General features: G+C 39.2%; 2 protein-coding genes and 1 pseudogene across 3 annotated transcripts in view; 2 read left to right on the plus strand and 1 right to left on the minus strand.

The window, feature by feature from the left end:
* BRF1 (BRF1 general transcription factor IIIB subunit) overlaps window positions 1–25,878 on the plus strand; it is a 156,501-nt gene that overhangs the window by 44,138 nt on the left and 86,485 nt on the right. The window contains 1 exon segment of the mRNA XM_020991270.2: window positions 13,136–13,208. Within this exon segment, the coding sequence (XP_020846929.1) occupies window positions 13,136–13,208 (73 nt within the window).
* On the plus strand, window positions 154–8,831 carry LOC110211653 (large ribosomal subunit protein eL33 pseudogene; annotated as a pseudogene).
* On the minus strand, window positions 16,743–21,024 carry BTBD6 (BTB domain containing 6). 2 transcript variants are annotated; one of them, XM_020991271.2, is made up of 6 exons: window positions 20,863–21,024; window positions 19,627–20,151; window positions 19,175–19,475; window positions 18,765–18,855; window positions 18,418–18,536; window positions 16,743–18,054 (listed from the first exon to the last, which is right to left on the minus strand). In XM_020991271.2, exons 3-6 carry the CDS (start codon window positions 19,387–19,389, stop codon window positions 17,022–17,024), a joined length of 1,458 nt encoding a protein of 485 aa, XP_020846930.1. In that variant the 5' UTR covers window positions 19,390–19,475; window positions 19,627–20,151; window positions 20,863–21,024; the 3' UTR covers window positions 16,743–17,021. The 2 variants fall into 2 exon arrangements, with proteins under 2 accessions (XP_020846930.1, XP_078006476.1); XM_078150350.1 differs by having other exon boundaries at window positions 19,627–20,163.

Genomic DNA, 25,878 nt, shown 5'->3' on the forward strand with positions numbered 1-25,878 from the left:
CTCTGAGGATCAAGGGAGGCAGTTTTTGTGAAGAGCTTGGCAGACTTTGAAGTGCTATCATTATTGTCCTGGAGAAAATTACTTTGAGAATACGAAGTACTAGATACTAATCAAGTACAGAATAAGTACGTTCGAAGTGCAAAGTACTCATGGATGGTATTTGGAAAGCGCTTCGTACGGTGTCCGGCATGTAGGTTCTATGTTATATCAGTCCGATGGTACAGGTTCTTTTGGTCCTTCCATTTGTTGTGCGAATGGAATCTTTCAGAAAGCTACCGATCAAATAGAGTTTAGTCAAGCTAAAAATCATCTCCTGGTGTTGGTTATCTAATGAATCTTGGTTTCACATGCTTTACATTGCTCTAAGATTCTCTGCTGAATTAAAGCAGCCATGACCAAAGCCACTTCATTTTTAACTCAAGTAATTTCCCAATAAATGTGAAAAAACTCTAAATTGTTTGGCCCTTAAAATCTGAGTTTTATATGTAGTTTTGGAGTGGCAAAAATAGGAAACATAGCTGTACTCACTAGGTTCACACGGATTGTCTCTCAAAAGGGTAAACAATAGTGCAGAGTTTCTTGCTCGTTGCTTAGACAGCTATGCTGTCAGTTTTTCTCCAAAAATATCTTTATGTACCATTAATCCTGAGATTATGCTATTTGTAGGATTAGTCAATCAGCAGACATTTAGTAAGTGCTCACTTTGTGCCAGGAACTGTGCTGAGTCTAGGGATGCAAAGAAAGGCAAAGGTAGTTCTTGCCCTCTATGAGCTTACAGTTTAGTGAATAAACAAAATGTAAATAATTAGTACATGCAAGATATATATGTGTGTGTGTATAAATATGTATATGTATGTGTGTGTTTATTACAGGCTCTCATATGATAGAGGCGGGGAAGGATGGAGGTAACCTTGGAAGAAGAGACACTAGCAGTGGGGGGGATTGGAAAAGGCCTATTGTAGAAATTGTTTTGTTAGCTGTATTTTGAAGGAAGCCAGGGATTCTAAGAAGTGAGCATTCCAGGCATAGGGAACAGCCAGTGCAAAGTCGAAATAGAGTGTTGTGTTTTGGGAATAGCAAGTATGCCAGTATGGCTGGATTACATAGTATGTGGAGGAGAGTAAAATATAAGAAGTCTAGAAAAATAGGAAGAAACTAAATTGTAAAAAGCTTTAAATGCCAACAAAGAACTTTATATTTTATCTTGAATGTAATAGGGAGCCAGTGAATATTTTTGGATGGGGTAGATAGTGACGCAATCAGCTTCATCCTTTAGTGAAACAACAACAATGGAGAATTCAATAGAATGGTGATAGACCTGAGACTGGAAAATCATTTAGCAACTACTCCAGGCAAGAGGTGATGAAGGCCTGAATTAGGGTAGTATTTAAGTGGAAAGGTAACTCTGAGGTTGTAAACCTGGGTGATAGAAAGGATGTTGGTACCCTTTATAGTAGGGGTTGTGAGGAAAGATAATGAGTCTTGTTTTGGAAATGTGTTTGAGAGGCCTATGAACATCCAGTTTGAAATGCCTAAGAGGAAGTTTGTCATGGAGGAACAAGACTGGGGCTAGATACACAGATTTGGGATTCATCTGATTCAGTGTGATAATGTGAGACAGTATAGAGTGAAAATAGAAGAGGGCCCTGGGAGACAACCACAGTTGGTGGGTATGACATAGATGAATTGCTAACAAAGGAGATTGAAAAGGAATTGTCAGACTGGTAGGAGGGAACCAAAAGAAAGCACTATTAAGAAAACCTACAGAGGAGAAATGTCAAGAGGAGAAAGTGATCAGCAGTATCATTCTGCAGGGAGGTCAAGAAGGATCAAAACTGAGAAAAGGCCATTAGATTTGACAATTAAGTGATCATTTGTGGAGCCAATAGCACTCCTATAAACAAACATAAAAAAACATATCAGACTGAATCCTGATAGAGAAATCCAAGAAAAGGTCACAGTGCATAATTTTTCCAGCACAGGCTAATATTGGGAAACACACACAAAGGTCAGGGGACAGGTAGGGCCAGGAGCACATTGTATGGGGAGCATATATGTGACCAGGGAGAGGCTGTGAATTGGGGCAAGAAGATGTCCCAGACCTATACTGGGCACTTTTAGACCCATTTGACTCACTGTGACAGAACAGATGCCAGCTGGTTGCTTTGTCTCTACCCAGTTCCTGGTCACAGATGTAGAGTGGATTGAGGAGGGGATGGGAATCCAGCTGTAAAATGTGGTAGGGAGTGGTGGAAGGCTCTGGGCAGGGCCTTCCTGAGAAGGAATAAATTCAGCAAAAGCAGCAGTGGTATGACTTAGACTTCCTAGGAACAAAGCCAGGTTTCAGTTTCATCTTTTATCCCAATCTGAAGCTTGTAGAGGATTTACTTCCTGTAGGGAAGGAATCCCAGAGCAAAGAGAAGCCTGCAGTTCTGTCACTCTGGTTCTGTCTGTTGGTTCTCCAGCAGAAAATTCCATCTGGATGATAGGGGCTGAGTCCTACAGAAGTCTAACATTACTCAGACCCAGACCCACATCAGGAACTTGAAAAGGTCAGGCCAAAGTGATAACAATCAGATTTTGCTCTGGATTAGAGCACTTTGGGGTCACTGAAGACTTGCAGGTCCTCAGCTAGAGTTGTCCCTGAGGTCCTGGAGTAAGACAATACTCACTACCCCAAGAAAACAGCAGCAGGCCCAGCCCAGACATTCCCTCTAGAAGTGTGTAGAACCTAGCCCTGACCAGACATTCCCTCTAGAAGTGTGTAGAACCTAGCCTGACTTCAAGTCCAAAGTCAGGAAATAGGCTTGAAGAATGAACAAATAAGAGAAAGAATCCCACCAGGAAAAGCTGTTGTCGTGATAGGGGCACCAAAGACACAAATCCAGAAGAATAGAATGACTCCAAAACATCTACAAGCAAAGCCTCAAAGAAAAACAAAGCTTGGACACAAGTTTAATGAGATTTCCAGGAAGAGTTGGCTTTAAAAAACAGTTTAAACTTTTTATCAGTAAGATGAGAATTCTTGAGAAAAACAAATAGGAAAGAAGTGGGAGCTATAAAAGAAAGAATTGGAAAGGAAATTAATAGTTTGGCACAAGAGGTATAAACGTTGCCCAAACAACAGTCTTTGAAAATTACAGTGGACCAAATAGAAGACATGTCTCCATTATACAGCAAAAAAATATTGACAAAGTCAAAAGAATGCAAAAAGTAGAAGAAAATATAAGCTGCTTCCTAGCCAAAACAAATGACATAGAAAACAAGGAGAAAAAAATTTTTAAGTCACTGGACTGCCCAAATGCCTAGGCATTATATTTCAAGAAATCTTAAAAGAAAGCTGTCCAGAGCTCTAGAACCAAACAACAAAGTAGAAATAGACTCCGTTGGTCACCTCCTGAAAGAAACTCCCAAGTAAAAACTTATGGGAACATTATAGCCAACATCCAGTGCCTCCAGTTCAAAGATAAAATACTGTAAGCAGTTAGAAAGAATTAAAGATAGAGGAGCCACTGTCAGGATTACACATGATTTAGCAGTGATCACTCTGAAAGGGGTACAGGGCTTGGAATACAATATTCCAGAAGGCAATGATTATAGACTTACAGGGAAGAATAACTTACCTAGAAAAACTGAGTATAATGCTTCAGGAGAGAAAATTGACTTCCAAACATGATAAAAAGACCAGAGCTGTGTAGAAACTTTGCAGTTGTAAGAGAAACACAAAAAGGCATTAAGAGAAACATAAAAAGGTAAACACAGATTTGTAATGATAAAAAACTAAAAGATTAAACTGCTTATATTCTAATATGGGAAGATGATAATACATGAGCCCCCTCTCAACCCTGCCATCATCGTGGTCATACAGTCTATTTAGAGAAGGCCTTGGCATTTTCTCTTATGTGTTGTTCATCTTAAGACTAAAAAGAAGAGAAGACTCATACAGGAGGTTTGTGGAAGAGGGGGGCCAGAGAAGGAAGGTTAGGGAAAATTTTCTTACATAATCAAGGGATATAGTAGACATCTACATGGTATATAAATATATGTGTGTGTATGTGTGTATCTGTAAAGTATACAAATATATACAACTATAGTATACATCTGTAGTAGACAAGGAGGGGTGTGGGAGGATCATCTGACACTTGAACCTCACTCTCATTTGAACTGGTCAAAGGAGGGAAGAATAATATACACATAGACATAAATACTTTTCACTTAACAAGAAAATAGGAGTGGAAAGGGAGATGGGGAAGTTAAGAGGGGGGTGTATATGAGAGGAGAGATTGGTCCTAAGTAAAACAACTCTTAATTAAGGATGTACAAAAATATTTGTAATTCTTTTTGAGGTGGCAAAGAATGAGAATCTGAGGGGGATGCTCATGAATTGGAGAATGCCTGAACAAGTTATAGTATGTAAATGTAATGGAATACTATTAAATGATGAAGGAGATAGTTTCAGAGAGGCTTGGGAAGACTTGTGTGAACTGATACAGAGTGAAGGAAACAGAACCAGAACAATTTATATAGTGAGAACAACATATTAAAGATAACTTTGAAAGAATTAGATACTCTGATAAGTGCAATGACCAACCATAATTCTAGAAGATTAATTATGAAACATGCTACCCACTTTCTGATAGAGAGGTAAAGGACTCAGTGCAGAATGAGATATATTTTTGGATGTGGCCAGCTATATTTTTTAGGCTTAACTATATATGTCTGAAACAGGGCTTATTTTTCTTTCATTTTCATTGTGGGGGCAGGGGTGCATTTAAGATGAGAATAAGAGACATGGATTTTTGCCAATTGTAAAAAAATACAGTTTTTTAAAATGATATCATTGGTAACTCCAGAGCAGTTTCAGTTGAATGCTGAAGTCAGAAACCAGATTTCAGTGTGGGAATTTGCAGGAGAGAAAGTGGAGGCACCAAGTATTGCTTGCTTTTTTCAAGGAGTATAGTTCAGAAGGGAGTAAATATATAGGATGATAATTGGCTGTAAGATCAAGTTAGTTTTTTTTTTTAAGATGAGGGAGATTTAAATGTGTTTGTAGGCAGCCAGGAAAAAGGGATTAGATAGTGAGAGAACGAAAATTAGGTATAGTACTAGAGTCCTTGTATAGAGGTCATGATACAATATGAGATGAGAAGGGAGCTCTAATCAAAGTCTCAATTTTTTTTTTGAGGGGGTGGGTTAAGTATGATACAAAGTCCTCAACTCTAAGCATGAGATTGATACCATTCTCGAAGTTTTATGCACAAGTCTGTCACAAAGAATTTTCTTTAATTTAACATTAACATCCAAGCCATTTCTAGTTTGGAGAGAGATATTTCTCCTCAAATTAAATTAACATAGTTTCCCCATGCCTTCTGATATGTTCTCTCTCCCTAAGACAAGTTATATGAATCTTGAAGAGAAAGAACAGATCACAATATGTAAAAGTCCAGTTTGAGGTTAACATTTCAGAATAGTTAAATAACAAAGAAACCATCTCATTCATTCCTGGACCTTTCCTCTCCATGAATAAATGGAGTTCCTCTCTCTGCTCTGTATCTTAATCCTTTTTCTGTTAAGGATAAGCCTTTGGACCAATTGCTTTTAGGGGATGGACAAAGAGAAGACAGCCCTTAGGTGTGTCCAGAGCCCAATCTAGAGGTACTATTTCCTCTAAATTTTAGTTACTATTACTACCCTTAAACCATTCCCCTAAGAAATATCTTTTTAACAGAGAATTGTGGGAAAGGGTTTTTAGACCAGAGAAATATTATTTCTTAAAATTGTTAGAGAATCTAAAATGAAGGTTTTAAATATGTTTAAAGAGCTTTGAAAGAAGAAATTTGGAACACTTGCTGTGGTATGTGGGAGACTGAATTGCTTAGGAAAGAGGAGAATGCCTTGCATTTGTGATGACCCAGTTGAGATTAGGTACCATAAATTTGTAGTGAACCTAGACATCACAGTTCTATATTCCTTAAGCTCTGTTCAGCAGGACTTGAATAGGAGTGAGGAAGGTAGGTGTCAGTAATCCAGATTTGAGGTTTGTCAAAATATGATGGTCAATATGACAAGGTTACAAGGGATTGAAGAACAAAGCAGAAAGGATACTTTTGTTGTGTCTGACTCTATATGACTTCATTTGGGGTTTTCTTGGTAGAGATACTGGACTGGTTTGCCATTTCCTTCTCCAGGTCATTTTACAGATGAGCAAATTTGAAGCAAACAGGGTTAAGTGACTTGCCCAGGGTCACATAGTTAGTAAGTGTCTGAGGCCAGATTTGAACTCAGGAAGATGAGTCTTCCTGATTTCTGGCCTGGCACTCTATCCACTGCATCAACCAGTTGCCCAGAAAGGATACTATAGAGTTGAATTGGTTTGCTGAAGGGTCAAGATTGAGAAAGGAAGAGAATTTAGGCTGAGGGATGGCGGAATTAGAGATCAAAGTGAGCATAAAGCAGGGCTCAGGGTTATAAGGCACAAAGAAAGATTGTGTTCGAAAAGATTATTATCATTTAAAGGGATTTTGGAGGTCATAAACAAGGAAGTATAATATTTGTGGATGGTGGCAAGGTCACAGCTGTCGTTCTCTTTGTGCATATATGTGGTAAAGGAGTAGGATTAAAATAGATAAAGGGATAGACTGTGAACTAGGTACTGAACGCACTGAGAAAGAAGGGTCAGTGTTGGTTGGTAGATAATGGCCACTAGCCTCTGGATTTGTTGTTAAATTTGGATAGCTTGAAGGAGGAATATTACTCAGTGGTGATAGAGGGATACACTGGAAGTGGCAAACAGTAACTTTCAGACTTGCAAATGGTTTCATATTCTATTTTGATTCTCAAAATAACCCTCGGGGTTAGGTATGACTATATTATTGAGACTGCTGTTTAGAGAGGTTATAACTAGTAGAGAGTCAGGGTTTGAGTCTTTATCTCCACAACTCCAAATCCAGCTATGTTGTCTCTAAAAGCCATTCAGTGATTCAGAAACCAAAGGAATTGGGTAATAAAGTCAAGTTACGAAGCACTTATTAAGTATTCTTACCACGTGGCAGGCACTGTGCTAAGCAGTGGAGATACAAAGGGGGAAAAAAACCCTAAACAACAACAAAATCCCCACTTTGAAGAAATTTACATTCCAGTGGGGGAGGGGAGATGCCAACAACTATGTACCAACAAGATAAAGTGAGGAAAAATTGGAAGTAATTTTGAGAAAAGATACTAGCATTAAGAGAGTTTGGGAAAGTCTTCTTGCAGTAGGTAGGATTTTAGCTGGCACTAGAAAGAAATCAGAGAAGCTAGAAGGTGATGAGGCAGGAGAGAATTCTGGGCATGCAGGTGAGGGGGACAGCCATGAAATTCCCAGAGTCAGGAAATGGAGTATTGTATGTGAAGAACAGCAAGGAGGCCAATATCACTGTATTAAAGAGTATGTGGACATAGAATAAGGTATAAGAAGACTGGAAAAGTAGGGATTGACTAAGTTATGAAGGGCTTTAAGGATCAGTGCATTCATGGGCAGCAGGGAAAAAATCAGTGGAGACAATATGATGGAAAAGATAGGAGTAGATGGGGTTAAGGATGAATGTGGACTAGGCCTTGGCAAGAAACTCCAGCTGTTATAGTAGAGGAACATGTCTGAATGATATGCACTGAGGAGGAGGGGACAAGAGAGAGAGCCCTCTGGGAATGGCTTCATTTTTTAATTAATTAATTAGTTTATGTTTTAGTGATATACGAGGCAAGGTTCTCAGCTGGAAAGGGTGTGGGGTAGAGGGAGCTATGAGAGATTTGAAGAGGAATAAGAAGGTTTTAAGACATGGATGGGATGGCTTTCTGGGAAAGGGGAGAATACTTTTGGGAGGGAAAAGTTTGAGCACATAAAAACCAAAAGACTTTTAAAAACTTTTTTTTAAAGAAAGACATAATGGTGAGTAGGCTAGTGAATTTGTTAGATATAAAAGGATCCCCTTGCTGCAGTTAGGGTACAATTAAGATTATGTAATAAATTTGGTTTTCTCCAGCTTCTTTTAATAGTATATGAGAAAGAAGTAGCACTCATGAATGACACTTCTAGAATTCAGGATGATGGGGTATTAAAATATATAAATATAAGTTAATTTGCAGAGAGAGGGAGCACTAATAACTAGAGGAAATCCAGAAAGTCCTGATAGGGGAGAAGGCAAATGAGTTAAACCATGAAGGAAGCGAAGGATTCTAGGAGAAGTGAGGAGGGAGAAAGCATGGAGGATAGCCCCTGCAATGATAGAGACAGGAGATGAAATGCTAACTTACAGAAATAGCAACTAGGACAGTTCGTCTGGAATGTGGGATATGAAGGGAAAAGGTAAAATGGAACCAGACTCAAAAAGCCTTTAAATATAAACCTAAGGAGTTGCTCTTTCTACCATGTAGGAGCCTTTGGATTCTTGATGGAGACAGTACTTTTATAACAGCAGTGTCTGGAAGGCTGTGGTCTAAGACCATTTTTGTTGGATACAAGCAAGGCCTATAAAACCAGAAAGAACACACAACTTTTCTGAAAATTGAAAGGGGTCTGTGTCTGGGATGAAACTAAATTCTGTTTAGGCAAGAGATAAGCCAGGAAATACAAAACAAAAAACATCACAGTGACTCATAGTGGCAAATCCAGTAGAACCAGAGTGATCTAGAAAAAGGTTACTCAGGCTCATGGAAACAATAGTATGATTCAGCCAAGTTCTGGAGCAATTTTCCTACTAAGGCCATTGGATAGAGGATCTGGGTGATACTATATCCCTTAATGGTCTCGAATTGGAAGCTAAATAAATAAAATTATACATTTTTTAAGAATACATATTGGTTTTGGGTGTCTTTTTTCTAAACTAGATATATTTCAAGGTCTATTTATATACTGGTATTTTTAAAAATAAAATTTTATTGATATCTTTGGTTTTTACATCATGTATTTTCTATCTATTTCTACCCTCGTCCCTTCTCAGGGAGATATCCCTCATAATACTGTATGAAATAATTTTTCACAAAACTAAAAAAACATTGAAGCATTCACTTTCAATTGTTTTGTCGTTACTGTTGTTCTTTCCATTTACATTGTTATTGTGTGTCTTGTCTTCGTGATTCTGCCTATTTCACTTTGCATCAGTTTGTATGTCTTTTCATAATTCTCTGTGTTCATCACTATATTGTAGTGGTGGTAGTTAATTAAAGAGTTTGCAAAAGGCAAGACTTTAAAAATAATTGTTATGTAGCCACCACCCCACAAATAAAAGGGGGGGCTGAAGACTTTGTACTCTATCGTAGAATATACGTGCAAGGGTTGAGATAGTTGAGATAGTTACTGAACGTCTTGAAAAAGTGAAAATGACCTTTGCATTCCCATTGTGTAGCACAGTGCCTGGCACACAGTAAATGCTTAATAGATGCTTGCTATTTGATTAGATCAGGATAGGGTGATATAGGCATACTGAGTGAACCTCAAAGGAGAAGGGAGATTCTTGAGTGACAGTGACAGAGAAAGGGTCTGGAAGAGGCCAGTGAAGAGTAAGAAGTATATTTTCTCTTCCTCCTGACCTACAGTGTTAGTAGCATGGGAAGAAGTATACTCATTAGGTATGAGGTAGCTAGGGATGTATTGTCTTCTGGAAGGAATCAGTATGAGTACAAAAGGAAGTATTGAGAAAAGAAGATGTTTAAGATGAAGGCATTTTTAGTGTTAAGGGTGACCAGTGGGTAAGAATGTGAGCCTTTTTTGTAAATGGGTAACCTGGAGCTCATCACAGTGGTGTAGTAGAACACTGGATTAGGCTTAACCATATTTTCAGAATGTAGAGAGGATTTCTATTCAGGTGTAGATAGGATGAAATGACCTCAAATAAAGAATTCTGTGATGTATTGAAACTGTTTGAGTGGGTATAGGGGACAGGAGATATGAAACATGATCTCCTCTGGGTTTTAGAAAGTTGGATTTCATGTCTTGTATCTGGGAAGGATGAGGATGGAGAAGTAAGAATACTAGTTTGAAGAAAGCTATTGCAAATAGTCCAGGTGAGAAGTAATATAGTATGTGATGTAGAAGCAGTAGCATTGGGAAAAAAACCAAAGGGACATATTTTTTAGTTATTTCCAGTTTCTATAAATGGCCAGATTTCTGTGTATAGCTGGTAACTGTACATTAATATTTATGTTGTATGGTGACTAGACAATAGTCAATAATGTGACATGTACTTTTTTTTTTCTTGGCATTCTTCAGGTATGATTTCCCTTTCAAGCAAGTTTGATTATTGAATAGACTGTGGTGTGATAGGAAGAGCTTTGTCCTTGGAGTCCACAAAAACCCTTAGTTCCAATCCTAATAGTTAGTAGCCTGATAAACCTGTTTGGTTTACATGATTTTTCTGAGCTTAATTCTCCTCATCTGCAAAAAGGAAATACATTTTTTCAAGCCAGCAAATTGAAAACATTAAATGTCCACTACGTATAAAATATAGTACCTAAAAGTGGAGATGCAAAGTTGAAAAACAATATAGTTTCTTTTCCTTAAGGAACTTAGAGTAAGTCAGCAAACATTAAGTTCCCACTGTGCCAAGCACTGTGCTAAGCCCAGGGGAAACAAAAAAAGATAACCCTTGCTCTTAGGGAGCTCACAATCTAATGGGGGAGACAACATGCAAAACAACCATGTACAAACAAGCTATGTACAGGATAAATTGGAATAATCAACAGAGGGAAAGCACTGTAATTAAGTGATTGGGGAAAGCTTCCTATAGAAGTTACAAAGGAAGCCAGGCAGAGATGAGGATGGAGAGAATTCCATGGTTGGGTAAAAGCCAGTGAAAATGCCCAGAATCAGGAAATGTGTTGTTTAAGGCTAGTGGCACTGGATCACAAGAGTATATAATGGGAAAAGTAAGGTATAAATAGCAGACAGAAATGGGAATGGGGGGGTGTCTACGATGTGAAGGGCTTTGAATACCGACAGAAGATTTTACATTTGATCCTAGAGGTGATATGGAGAAACTGGAGTTCATTAATTAGGGGGTTTATTGCCAGACACTTTAACAACTGAACAAAGAATGGATTGGAATGGGAAAAGACTTAAGGCAGGGAGCCCACCCAGCAGCTATTTCAATAGCCCAGGCATGAGGTGATGGAGGGCCTGTACCAAAGTGATTATAGTGTTAGAAGAGAAAAAAGGGAATGTATGCAAGTGATGTTAACAAAAGTTAAATGGACAGTCCTTGGCAACAGATTGGATAGAGGGTGAGAGTGAGGATTCAAAGATGACATCTAAGTTGTGAGCCTGGATAACTGGGATAACTGATGCTACCCTCAATTAACAAGGAAGTTGGAAAGAAAAGGTTTTGGGGGAAAGAGAATGAGTTCAGTTTTGGACATACTGAGTTCAAAGTATCTACAGGACCTCTAGGCTGAGATGTCTGAAAGGCAGAGACTAGAGGTCAGTAGAGAGGTTTTAATCTGTGTAAGTAGTTTTGAGAATCATTTGTATAGAGCTAAGTAATTGAATTTTTAGAAGCTGATGAGATCAAGTGAAATAGTACAGAGGGAAAAGAGAAGAAGGCCCTGGACAGAGCCCTATGGAACACCATGGAAAGTGGGTATGACATAAATAAAGATCCAACAAAAGAGACTAAGAAGAAATGGTAGGAGACAGAGTAGGTAGGAGGAGAGGGCAGTGTCCTAAAAATCTAGAAAGAAAAGAGAATCAAAGAGTGATCACCACCATTAAAGGCTACAAAAAGGTCAAGTAGGATGAGGATTGAAAAGGCCATTGGATTTGGAAATTAAAAGATCACTTATAAATTTTTCTTAATTTTTAATTCTTTCTAGTCAGCAAAGATCTACCCTCTCTGCCTCCCATTCCCCTGTACCTCAATTGAGAATGAAAGAAAAACAAAATCCCTTTTAGAAACATGTATAGTCAAGCAAAACAAATTTCTGCATTGGCCATGTCTTAAAGAAAAAAAAGTATATGTATGTATATAAACACAAATATACATACACATACGTAAATGTATGTCTCTCCTCTTTTATACATATATATATATGTATATATATATATATATATATATGTATATATGTACATGAATGAATTATTTCCTTGTTAGTAGTTTTCTAGAATCATGTTTGGTCATTAGAGTTCCTAAATCTTTCAAAGCTGTTTGTCTCTACAGTGTCTCTATAAATCTAACTGCAGAGAGTTAAGAAGAAAATGAGAGTCAAGGAAGTGAAGGCACCTACTATTGATAGCCTTCTCAAGGACTTTAGTCCACAAAAGGCGGGTTAGATACGGGATGATGATGGGGATGCATCGCTCAAGTGAGAGTTTTTTGATGGGAGAGATATGGGCATGTTTGTAGGCAGCAAGGAAGGAACCAGTAGACAGAGACTGAATATAAGTGAGAATCAGGATGATAGAGAGGCAATCCATGGTATAGATGGGATCACTTGTGCACATCGAGGGGTTTGCCTTGGCAAGAAGGGACACCTCTTCATCTGAGGCAGGCATGAAGAAGATAGTGGTAGAAGACATCTTGGTAATGTGAGAAGAGGAGCAGGGGGAAAGAGGGGAGACAAGGTTTTCAGCTGAGACTTAGAGTATATAATAAGGAGATATAACATGTATAAGAAATAAATATCATACAAGATAAAATATGACAAGGGCAAAGAAAAGAGCCTGGTAAATACTCTAAGAAAATGCAAGGAAGGAAAGAACACTTTCAGCCCAGGGGATTAGGAATAACTTTCTAGAGGTGGCAGCTATCACAGGTCTTGAAGAAAGAAGCATCAGTAGATGCTGAGGGAACATTTCAAGTATGTATATGGCTTCATGGAGGCAAATAGAAGTGCAGGTTGGTAAAGGATAGCTAGTAGTCTGGTGTAGTTGGAATATGAATGCATTTGGGGATGAGAATGAGATAAGGTTGGAAAAATAGGCTGGAACTGGTGAAAATCAAGAGAAGTTATGTCAAAATACTTTACAAGCGATATATACATTCTTTAAAATAAAAGATTTTATTGTTATCAGATTATAGTTTTTGTTTCTGTTTTACAGTGGAATATCTTTTAAAAATATTAACATTAAAAATATAAACTCCAAGTTTTGGGTTTGTTTTAATAGGTGAATGTTTATGTGCTGGGGAAAACATTTCTTCTTTTGGCCAGAGAACTCTGCATCAATGCTCCAGCAATAGGTATGTTTTTGTTGTCTGAGTATTTGGACAGTGCTTGTTTTCTGAAAGAGTACAGGTTTTTTTTGAAGCCAGAGAATAAAGTGCCATGGTCTTTGAAGAAATAGAAGGGGTAGGGAAGGAGCACTTGAAAATCCAGAGATTTCCCAGGTAAGGAAATTTTTTAAAACTATAAAAAGCCCATTATAATTAAGACCTGCTTTGGGTAAAGAAACTTGAATATTGTTCAAGGCTACTAGCTCAGATGTGGGTTTTGGGAGATGATCATTCCCTTTAAAGGCAATAGGCAATATGTGGGGAAGATGCATATCTTAGAAACTCTTGTGCTATATAAAATTTTCTGTGGTTAGAATAGAAGGTTGTGGAGTCCTTTCCCATTCAAACCCAGCTGATATATTTTTTCAGATGAATATTGCTGCTTTTAATCACTACTTTTAATCAGTCATTCTCTTGGAAGTTCTTATCTGTGTGTGTCTTCTAGAATCTTTTTATGTCAAAGGTCCATATCAGTTAGCCATTGGGAGGGAAAGAAACTGGAGGTAGTTTTACCTCACTCTTCATTTGAGAACTATCTGTGCCCTTTAATTTTTATGCTAACATTATCTCTGAGACAACTGTTCATAAATTACATCTATTACTTAGGCCTTTGTTGGGCAAAGCATAGATCAGGCACTCAGAGTTATTAACACCAGCTTAAAGTTGTAGTCAGAGCTATCATTTTACCTAGATAAGGTTCACCATATGTCTAGCTACTAAGGAAAGAGATCAGGAGTCTTATGTCACAGAAATAAGAACTCTTTTTAGAAGATTATTTATGATTAGTTGCCTAATGCTTAATGCAAAACAAGCAAATGAATTGTTCACATTTTGATTTTCAGTCCTGACCTACATAGAAAGATAAAATTGGCTAATCTGCAAAGATTTTTAGACTAGCGGGCATCTTGGAAATCATCTAATACAATCCCTTCATTTTATAGATCATACCCAGAGGGATAAAGTCATTTATATAAAGTTACATAGGTGGCAGAGCTGGTATTTGAACCAGATTCTCAGATTCCAAATCTAGTACTTCCCTGTACCATTGTGCCTTCTACCTAGTCAGTAACTTCTGACGATACTTTGCATATACCTTTTCTGAAATGGTGGTATGTGGGAGCTTGTATGGAAAGAGTAGTAAGACTGAGATATGACTGGGAGGAATGGGAATGAGGGGAAGGAACAGTAACCAGAAGACAGAACTGAGGGCATCAGTATTACAGAGGTGGGTTTCAGCAAAACCCCAGAAAAGCTGTGGCATGGGTATATTCAAGTAACTGAGACATCAGTGGTCAAATTTCATGAGCCCTCTAGGCCATCCGTCAGCCCAGAGCCCAGGAAGGACCAGGGATACTGATAAAAGCATCTGTTAAAGCACTTTGATGTGTCTGTACTCATGGCCTTTACAATCCTTTCCTGTTAGAGATTTCTAAGTCAGGCACTGTGCACCAGGGGACCATGACAGTGTCTTTCCAAAATGAATTAACTGCTTCACAATACAAAATAGCATGAAAGGTAACAGATTGAGAACTTTGGAAACCAAATTTTAACTTAATATGAATATATGCTTAACCAACTCTCAATATCACTTATCAAAACATTTTAAGTGTTGGACTCATATTGCCAACTATCTACTCATTATTATAATTATTTAATTTCAAATTTTCTGTGACAGAAGCAACAAGATTAGTGGTGAAAAGGATATTAGAAACAATTTTTAGCTGCACTTAGGACCCACCTTTTTAAGTAGGCACAAAAGACTGGACATAATATAGAAATGGATTTTCCATGTTAAAAGTAGAATTACTTTTCCTTTTAACTGGTTATACATTTCTGTTTATTTTATAGCCATTTCATGTGTTTGTATTCCCAGTGCTTAGTACATTATAAAGCACATAGTAGGCCCTTATAAATTGTTGTTGACTTAACATCTTTAAAAAATAACACCTAGGATTTTTCTCCATTCTTTTGGTTTATGAGGATGGTTTTATCAGTTACGCTAGTGGTTTTTCACTTGTATTTGAAATTTGGCAATGTACCATCATTGAGGCAGCGTGCTGAAGTGGATAGAGAGCTGGCCTAGAAGCCAAGAACTTTGTTCAAGTTCTGCCTCAGACACACATGGGCTGTGTGATCCTGGGCAAGTCATGTAACATCCCACTACACTAAGCCAGTGATGTCAAACTCAAACATAAATGGGAGGCCATTAAACCCTACATATATATTTACATTATCTATGTTTTATGGTATTTTAAAATTTATTTTGTTAAATACTTCCCAATTCCATTTTAATCTGGTTCTGTCCCAACTCCTTGGAGTCCATGTGTATTTGACACCTCTGCTCTAAATAAGTCTTTAAAATTATAAGTTGCAGAAAAGGTGCTAACCTGTATTAATAAATGGAGGTATAATACTGACTTGGCACTTTCCTATACTAATGAAATTATAGGTCCATTCCCTGTTTCTTTCTCTACCATCAGGTTTGGTATCCCAAGCCACTGAATTTTATTACATAAGATAAATTTCTTTTAAAAAATATATTTTAATTGAGATCTTTTGTTTTTATGTAATCTGTATCTTTCCCCTCCCAACAAACATTCCATTTAAATGAAGAATTTTTTTGTAAAGAGAAAAGGGGAAAAAAGTCAGCAAAACTGAACAATACATTGAAAACATTTGACAACATATGGAATGTTCCACATCTTTGGGCTTCATCTTTGCAAAGAAGATTATGTGTCTTCTTTGGGCGCTAAGCTTATTCCTTATAATTTTAAGAAATGGATTTTCAAAACAAATATAAGATTTTATTATTAAATTATATTATTTAAAATATTACTTTCTCCATAGCTCTAGAGTACTATACTGTATAAAAAACTAAGCTCTCATTGAGATTTAGTTCATGTTCATGTTCTAAATTATATTATTATAACTAAGGTATTTTTACATCAGTGGCCATAGAACCCTGTTAGCTCAGTGAGGGAATTTGGGGAACATCTTTTGCCTTTTGAAGATGACATAGAACAAGCATACTTTTCCACAACTATTTCTTAATATTATTTATTGTTAGATACTGACTGGATGGTTTATTGTGGTTAAATTACAGTAGCATTTCCTATGTTACTGTTCAAATGGGTACCACTGAATTTTGTTTGATATATTAATTCTTCTAAAGATGATTGATTCTTCTTTAGAAGAAGGCTCAGTGATATCAGCAAATGAACCTGAGATTGTGAATGTAATAAAAATCTGTCATCTTCTTCTACATTCCTTTAAGTCACAGCAACCCAGACAACTTTGGAAAATCAAAGCAGCATCTTTCATTTTAGAAATGAAAATCTGATGGTTGGGCAGGATTTTGTATCTTTTTTTGATAGAGAGCTGGAAGAGACCCCAGGGGCCACTTATTCCAGTGGCTTATTTGAATTTGTTGATTTTTATGCTTTGGAACTAGTAAGACATGAACCACAAAGAAATTTTAAAAAAATGAATGAATGTACAGACTTTTAGGGTAAAGAAAAATGTTTTATATTTCACGGGTTCATAAACAGCTGTATTTTAGAACAGTTTTTCAAGGTCAGCCATAATCTGCAAGTTAGTTGTCTACATACAGAATAAATAAAATAGGATTAAATCCAAGAGCATTCTTTCACTTAGTCTGAGAGGCTGCTATTTTAAGAGTAATGTAATAGCTGAACATGAAACAGCTGTAGAATTTTCTAGTTTTGAACAAATCCCTTTCATGTGCATAGCAGTATTGGAATACAATTCTCATAAAGTATCTCACGCATAGAAAATAAGCTCTGGAATCTGTCCTCCTTGGACCCCAGTGCCATTGGTACTGTCTGAGGAGCACTGGAATTGAAATGTCACTTTTCCACACTGAACTTCAGTCATTCCCTCCTGTCCAAAGTAACTAAGTTCATTACCGTCCAAGATGGCACTAACATTGTAAAACGTGTCTTGTTCGATTTGAACTGGATGTTCAAACCAGACTGAAAATGTATTGCTGGATCCATCTGAGAGGAACTTTGTCAGATTATGAGCAAGAACAGCATTTAGCCGTTTAAGTTCAATTTTCACACTGTACTCAGCTTTCCCACAGCTTGATCCGTATAATCCGAGTCCTGCAATAAATATCCTCTTATCTACTGCGAACTGGATGCTGTCACATCGTCCACGGTACCTCCACTGGTTGCTCCGATACGCAGATGATTGAAATCGGTGGCATCTCTGAGGAGCAAGGCCTTTCCTTTTTGTCAGTGGAAACTCCAGCTGTGGTTTCTTGGTAGCTGTGTACCACAGGAATATGCTGCGTGTTTCTTCCAGGGTTAGAATATCTGATTGAGCAGCACCATTGGCAAACTCTTCCAGGGTCATAGTTGGAATTCGTACTAAAAATAAAACTCTTCCCAATACTTTCCTCTTATTTCTTGGTGTAATTGGCAAACCTTCTCTTTTGCATTCAGCTTCTGCCCAGTTCAGAACAGCTTCAAAGATAACTACCTCCTTGGTGTTTAGTGATTCCCTGCTCAGGATAATCTCTAACGTTTGTTGATCTATTTCACAAAAGCCCTCTGACCTTAATGCCATCTCTGCTTGAGCATCAATCACTTCCCAGCAACGCTGGGTCAGTTCCGGTTCCTCAAAGAGTCTGCTTTGGGAGAGCAAAACACAAGCATTTTTCGCCTCTAAACTAGTCTCTAGAAAATGGACACAAGCTTTTGCTAAAGCTGGAACAATATACTTCTTGGCAGCGTAGAGAGTTGCAAGCACAGTGTCAGCTTCCAGGTCAATTTCATCACTATACATGTACCTAGTCAGAGTAAAACAAATTTAAGAAGGCACTGACAGGGGATGGGGGAGGTTTTATATACTATTTTAAATGCTACATTTAAATGAGCTATATTATTTAAATGCTATGCTATTTTATATGCTATTTTACATAGCAGAGTATACATTCACCAGAAAAAGTTAACCTTTTAGAATTTGGGAGATCAGCAATTTACCAGGTCAATTGTTATCCATAGTGGATTTACCCTGCAGCTTTATAAATAGTATTGATTTCATAAGTCCTTAGTGTACTGCCTTTCCTCTAATGAGCACTCAGTATACTTTAATTGATGATGATGCAGCCTGAGTCCCTGTAACCACTTTGTAATTTCAAGGCAAGACTTACTTTAACAGGATGAGGAAAGCTGCAGGCTCCACATCAGGTATATGGATTTCAGATTTGACTTCTGCAAGATCACCATAAAACATGGCATAGAAGACAGAGCTGCCAACTGCCAGCACATACTGTGAAGAAAAACATCTTGCCGGTAAACAGCTGTGTTCAATCTAATTAAATTCACTAGTCAATAAATACTACAGAGAACTGTGAGTACCTCCATCTAAGCAAATTTGGCTTTGGTGGCTCAGGGTAATTAAGACGTATGGAAGCAATTTCACATTATATGAAATTACATTCTAAAAGGTTCCAGGTTTTCTCTAGTGGTTCACATGGAGGAAAACAGTTCTACAAACCTTATGAGCAGGAACCCGCTTTGATGCCTCCAGAGGGCCAATGATAAAGTGTACATCAGCCATGAGTTCATTATTGAACATCATTGCATTCCTGGAAATTGCAGAGAAAAAAATGCTTAGGTCTGCAGCTTAACAAACATTTAGCATACAGTGTGATTTTTCTCAGCCTTCTCACTGGAGGATACATGAACCTGGACAGAAGCAGAGGCTAGGCCTTCAAACTAGTTAAACGAGAAAGCCAGAACATGTTCATCCCATTCTCATTTTTTGCAAATGAAACCATGGACATCAAACCACTGCTCAATGACACAGCCTCTCCCCCAGTTTTAGACAATCCCCTCTAGTAAAATATTTTCTCAGTGAGGAGTAAGGCCTGCCAGAGTGTAAATACATCTGATCTGGCTTCTTACCTCTCTCGAAGAGTGGGGTAGAATGACTGCCAGTTGGTACTCTCGAAGTTGTTGTTAAGATTTTGCACTTGTGCTGGTGGTGGTGATTGGGCTGTTTGATGAAGGTGAAGGGAGCTATTCTTGGTACTAGCTGCAGTGACTGTGGTGGCAGTGGTAGTGGAATTACTGTTTGTGATGTTGGTATTAGCACTGGTAGAGTAAAGTTCTGCAGCCATCTTCTGCAGGGACAAGGGCCCTACCTCATAGCATACTGGCACTTTGCCATTAGCTATCACATTCTTTTTGGACTCCTTCAAGGTTACTGGAAGGAAGAAAAAAGAAAGTCAAATACTACATGATTCTGACACTGAAGTAACTTGGGGGCCAGAAGCATGAATGAGAGCTTACTACTGGGAGGGCCTGTATGGAACAAAACAACCTCAGGGGCAAAAGAGCTGATGACCAGTGCTCACCTCTGTTTGTGTAGGGCCAAGCTTCAGGCCTGGGGCAGGGTGGCCAAAGAAGTGGAGCCCTCCAGGGATGATTGCAAATAGTCCAGTAGCAGCAGCTGTACAAATCCAGAGCCCTTCGTAGCTGAGAAGGCAGGCACCTTGCCTGCCCCTCAGCCAAGCACTAGACTCAGTTCCAGGGATCCGTTTTTGGTGGGTTTTTTGTACCCAAACACCAAGACCCTGGGGGGAGAGCTGCAAATTGGCCTCAAATCAAAAAGGGCCAAATACAGATGAGTCCCCGTTTAGTTTCCAGGCTTGAAATTCCTGGGCTGTGAAAACTGCTGCGCATCCCCTCCTGGTGCGCACCCTCCGGCATAGCTGTAGATTCCGTGGGCAGAGTTGGTAGCCGGCGCAGGGCGGGGCTGGTCCTGGCGAGGGGCTCTCCAGAACGGAGCTAGGAGTGCCACAGAGCGCTTTTTTTGCCTTCGGCCATTAGGGTCACTTCACTTATTTGTCCCAGCAACTTCGTAGAGGGTGCTGAGGGGGCTGGAGGTAGAGCTATTTGTCATTCAATGGGTGCTGACGAAGTCCAGTTCTGGCACCTTCCCCCTCCCCCGCCCTTTTTCCTCCTCTTCCCTCCCTTCCTCCCAGCTCTCTTCCCTCCCTCCCTCCCTCCTTCCTCCTTCCTTTCTCCTCCTCTTGAGCCGCCCTAATAATCGCCAGCCTTGGTGCACGTCAGCAGTAGCATCTCCAATGGAAAGAGCTGGTGGGCCCAGGCTCCCCCCATTTTCGTTCTCCCTTGCCCAACCCAGACAATATGTCATTCTCCCCGCTTGTCGCCCATTCCCCACTCCCTACTGCTCCTTGGGGAGGAGGAGGCCCCTACGGAGGTGGGATGCGGCCGTGGGGCCCCTATTTTAGGAAGGGAGATTGAATGGAGAGGCCAGAGGCCCTGGAGGCCAAAGGTCCTGTGGGCGGTGCTTCTGTTCTCTTTCCACCCTTCCTAAAGCCCTCCCCAGGCCGCCTCAGCCGTGGAAGCTGACCCAGCTCAGGGGCAAGGGAAGGAACCGTGGGCATGGGCAGAGCTGGGGCGCTCGGCGCCTCGGGAGTGCAGGGGGCTGAGGGCGGCGGCACTCCCTGTGGCCCCCCCCAACACACACATACCCCGCCTTTTTATTACTCCGTGTCTGGGGCTTCAGGCTGTAAGATCTCCCGCCCGGTGCCCCTTCCCTGCCCCAAGAGGACTTGGGGCCATACCTGGGCTCTCAGCCTTCTCTCCTCCCTTCGCAGGCTGGCAAAGTTTGCACAGAAAGCTCCTTGGTGGAGTCAGAAGCCATGATTACGGAGCTGGGAGGGGAGGGGCTTGGGCTTGCTGCGCTTCCCCGCCCGGCCCAGCCTGGCCCCTCTGCTGGCCTGCGCCCGCCTGCCCGGTGGGGCCGAGCGGGGGCGCTCCTTCCCCGCCTGGCGCCAGGGCCCCCCCTCCCCCAACCCCTCCACTGCCTCCTGAATCACAGCCGGGGATCAGGCACCCCGAAAAGCCGCCGCAGATTGAGGCTTCCGGAAGAAAAGGGGGGGGGGAAGCAACTTTGATGATGATTGTGGCTTCTGGGCCCAGTCTCGGGTAGGGGGGAAAGCTGAACTGGCCCTTCCCCCAACCTCCACCTCTTCTAACTTTGCTAAGGAGTTTATCTGAGCATGAACAGGAGACTGCAACCTACCCGAAAGACCTGTTACGTTCCTTGCTGGCGTATATCATCATGCTTCTCTTTGCTATTCTTGATGGGAAGTGTGTTTTCTGTTGTCAAAAATAATACAGTACCAAACCCCCAATATCAGGATTTCAACATTTTGTGTATTTGTAAGGCCTGGCAGTGCTAGTATTCCTACGGGGATAGGAGTTGTACCTGTTAGAGCACATTTAAGTGAAGGATCTGGCAGGAGTGGGTTGCAGTAAAAACCTTTGTCTCTCTGAAAGGAACTTTCAGTCTCTGTGATCCTGATAGAAATCCTATTGGTATTTGTAGAGCAAGACTCTTCCCAACTGTTTTGCCTTTTTCTTAGCTTCTAGCTTTCTAGCTTCACCTTTTACCCTCTGATTATATTTTCTTTTCCTTCAGCTTTGAATTGAAGTACCATGACCACAGAGAAAGATATTTCTGGTAGTTTCGTTTCTTTGCGATTGTTTGCTGGGGCCATTAATGGGGAAGAAAGATGAAAAGGGTTAAAAACTGAGTTCTTGAAAAACATGTATTGAGAAATTACAAGTACACACTTTAGAAAACTTGACTCCCTTTCACCACAAGAAATAAAATTGTGAAGGTTTGCTCCATCTTTTATGTTTGTAGTGGGATCTTCCCACAGTTAAACAATGGAAACAATTTTTAAAAATTAGCAAGGAGTGCCTCATTTTCTAACTGTCCAGCTCCTTTATTTTGAGTGTGAAATGAATAATAAAATTCTATTGCATAGGAATCCAAGAGGAGTTATATTGTAGTGAGAAAGCTAGGAGGCCACAGCTAATAGAGTTCTGGGCTTGGAACCAAGAAGACCTGAATGCCAATACTTTTTCAAACATGTTTCCCATGCCTGGATTATGTTCCCTCCTCATCTCTGACTCCTAGCTTCCATGGATTACTTCAAATCTCGGCTAAAATGTCATCTACAGGAAGCCTTTTCTGATTCCCCCTTAATGCTAGTGCTTTCCCTTTATTATCTCCAATTTATCCTCTATACATCTTGTTAGTTTTACCAGGAAATAAGATCTCAAAAAGGAATCTGAAAGTCACCTACAAACCATCCCAAAAATAAAAGGAGCATGATTTACAAATTTTATCATGTATTAACTAAAATTCATATCCTAGCAACATGTGTTGAATCAGGAGAAACCATCTAGGTGCTGCTTGTCTGGGCCTTTCATATAAAAATTTAAGAGAAAAATCCAGATTTTCTCAGGTCCAGACAAGCAGAACATCAAAAAGGTGCTGATAATTTTGAAGTTTTACCAATAACTTTGAGATCATTTGGATATGTTAATGAACTAACCATGAGGTAGGACAGATTGAGGTTGATCTGTTTCCCTCCCAAAAAACCCTATCAAAATGAGACCTCAAACTTCTGTATACCACCTCCCCCCATCCCCAGCATTCTTCTGTCTCCATGCTGCCTAGTATCTGCCTCTCTCCCTCCTTATCTTCTTTTCTAACTGCCTCTCTAAACCATTCTATTCCCTGTCCCCACACCATTGTCTGCCTTTGTATCCCCTTCCCACTGCTTGTCTCTGTGCCTTATTAAAGTGTGATAGCTGCTCTATTTCCTGCTGCCAATTGTGGTCTTTTTTAGCAAGTACCCAAAGAGCCAGGTGTATCTGCCCCATTTCAGAATTTTATAATTTCATAAATTAATTTTCAGTTCAGTTGAATATTTGTCTCCCCCATTAAACTGTGAGCTTTTTGAGAGTAGAGTCTATCTTTTGCCTTTGTTTGTATCCCCAACCCTTTATCACAGTGCTTGGCACATAGTAGGTACTTCATAAATGCTTATAGCCTGACACACAATAGCAGTGTGCACCGGGCCGAGTTACTTGGAACCTTATCTATAAAATGAGGATATTTGACTTTATGGCTTCTAAAGATCTTCCCACCTCTAAGTTTATCATCCTATGAAGAATCCAAATTAAATGACTAGTATTTTGAATCCAGGAGAATATAAGGTTGCAGATATAAAACGTGTATAGAGCAAATTGTTAAGACCTAAATTATGGAAGTAAACTGAGACTTAAAAATATCCAAAGTTTATACAGTAGTTGAGTTGCTTTGATAGTGTCTTGGAACTTAGTATTTTTAAGAGCTTTGTAACCAAGCTTTATAATTGTTGTCATTAATAATATCTTACATTACCTCAAGATGTTCATGGGTGTTAAAATTTTAGATACTCAACAATTTCCATTAAACTATTGATTTAAAAGAAAGGTAAAAGAAATCTATTAGTCACCAAGAAATATTTGTTACAATGATGACTGTATTCTAGCCCTTCTTTTAGCTTTCACTGTAGGGCCTTAAACACATCTGATGACAGAAAGCCTCAGTAACTAGAAGATACCCAGTAACCATTCATGCCTTCTTATCCTATGCTGTTCTTGTTCATGTCCTTCCAATAAACTGTCCATAGGATTAATCAGTTTGTTAGAGAATTTCTCTTAGAACTAGGTAGTTTTTATTAGAAGTCCTTTTTTCTAGAACTGGGGGGGGAGGGGGTTGTTTGGTGTTTTTTTTTTAGGTTTTGTCTCTCCTCCCTTTTATCTCTGGATCGAATTTGCTTGGCTGTCTCTAGTTACTTTTGAATTCTATTCCTAAAGCTTTTCTTGTATGAGGCCATGAGAAAGCAACATGGCATAGTGGAAAGATTACAGGGTCTGGGAGTCTGGTGGCCTGGCCTTGATTTCTAGGTATGCTACTTAACTAGTTTTATGACCTTGGAAGATTCACTTCTGTGAGCCTCTGTATTTCCTTTAAACATTAAGCCCTCTGATTTTACAAAGAAAGTTTAATCCAGCCTAGGAGCCATAATTAGGACTGACTAGTGTCTATGGGTGCCCTAATATATAGACAGAGGAGAAGGGAAGTCAAAGTGGAACAAGAAGATGAAGCAAAGAGATAGGACAGAGAAGGGGAAAGAAAGAAGAAAGGTGGTGCCCATGGTAGTGGAAGAAATGACTTCATTATAATTACTTTCTTCCCTTAGAAGTATCAATACCCATAAGAAGATGATTTTTCCTGATCATGTCTAAGCTAGACTTAGGAATCAGGATTTCTCCTGATCATTCGTAGGCTTCCACAGTCATCAGCAAGTTAGAGTTCATTTGGGTAAAATTTTCTTTGTACTGTTCTGTTAATTCTGCTTATGTTTTGGGTGTCTTGTTAAAGTTAAAAAAACTCTTTCCAAAAGGCAACTGGACCATTTTCTTGTGTATCAGGAAAGTGAAGGGAAGTGATTCTTGCAGAACCTGGGGACAAAGAATACTTCCTTAATTAAAGAGTTAAGGGTGTGAAATGGGGCTATGGATGAAGTGGTGAGGTGCCTTTGTAGCAAATTTCTCTGATAGATGTCTGATATACAGTTGATGTAAATGTATAATAATAAGAAACATTCCCCAGTAGATAAATAGTTAAAGGGTATGAACAGAAAGTTTTCAAAAGAAGAAATCCAAGTGATGACAGTGGGGGAAAAAGCAGTCTCTCTAGAGTCTGAACACCTAGGTATCACTTCTGAGAATACTTGGGTGACTTAACCTTAAGTAAGTCACTTAACTGCCTTGGGCCTCAGTTTCTTAATTTATAAAATGAAGATATTGGACTAGATTACATCTGAAGTCCCTTTGAGCTCTGAATATGTGATCTTACGATTCTGCAGTTTTCAGCAACCATATGAAAAAAATACTCCAAATGTAAATTAAAACAGCTGCATACCCTTACATTAGCAAAGATGACAGAAAGAAAAATGATCACTATTGGAGGAGTTATGGAAGGACAGGCACATTAATGCACTATTGGTTGATCTGTCAGTTGATGCAATAATTCTGGAAAGCAATTTGGAATTATACCTCAAAAATTATCAAACTGCATGTTCTTCTTTGACCCAGTAATACAACTATTAGAGAGATGCCCCACAGTGATTTAAAGATAGATAAAGAGGATCTATATGTATAAAAATATATATAATATAGTATTTACAGTTATAGCAAAGAACTGGAAGCAAAATGAGTACTAACCAGTTGGGATTATAAATTATGATATTTGACTCTAATGGTATATTATTATGCTACAAGAAATGACCAACTAGACAATTTCAGAAAAGATTGGAAAAACTTTTATAAATTGATGCAGAATGAAGTGAGTAGAACTAGAATAACTTATATGATGGCTAAAATAATGTAAAGTAAAACAATTTTGAAAGACTTAGGAACTCTGATCAATGCAGTTATCAGTCATGACTCTTGAAGAGTGGTAATGAAGAATGTCTCCCACCTCTTGGGAGAAAGGTGATGAACTATAGCAAGCCTATGCAACTTGTGGCCCTCAGGCCACTTGCAGCCTGCCAAAGGATTTTGGGTAGCCTGCAAAAAATATTGAGGATGTTATTATGTTTTCCTCTACATTTTTCAGGAATTGCTGGAAAACCTTTGGCGTGCTGCAAGTGGTTGGCCTGCAGGCCACAGGTTGTACAGGCATAGACTATAGGTTCAGAATGGGACACAGATTTTTATACATGGCTAAT

This window comes from Phascolarctos cinereus, unplaced genomic scaffold (assembly GCF_003287225.1).
Source record: "Phascolarctos cinereus isolate Bilbo 61053 unplaced genomic scaffold, phaCin_HiC Scaffold_2;HRSCAF=192, whole genome shotgun sequence".
NCBI lineage: Eukaryota > Metazoa > Chordata > Mammalia > Diprotodontia > Phascolarctidae > Phascolarctos > Phascolarctos cinereus.

Coding starts and splice junctions, on each gene's coding strand:
- BTBD6 (XM_020991271.2), bottom strand. CDS start 19,389: ATGGCTGCAGAACTTTACTCTACCAGTGCTAATACCAACATCACAAAC. Junction 18,856..19,174: donor TACCCCACTCTTCGAGAGAG/GTAAGAAGCCAG, acceptor TGCAATTTCCAG/GAATGCAATGATGTTCAATA. Junction 18,537..18,764: donor AGCGGGTTCCTGCTCATAAG/GTTTGTAGAACT, acceptor TTTTCTTCACAG/TATGTGCTGGCAGTTGGCAG.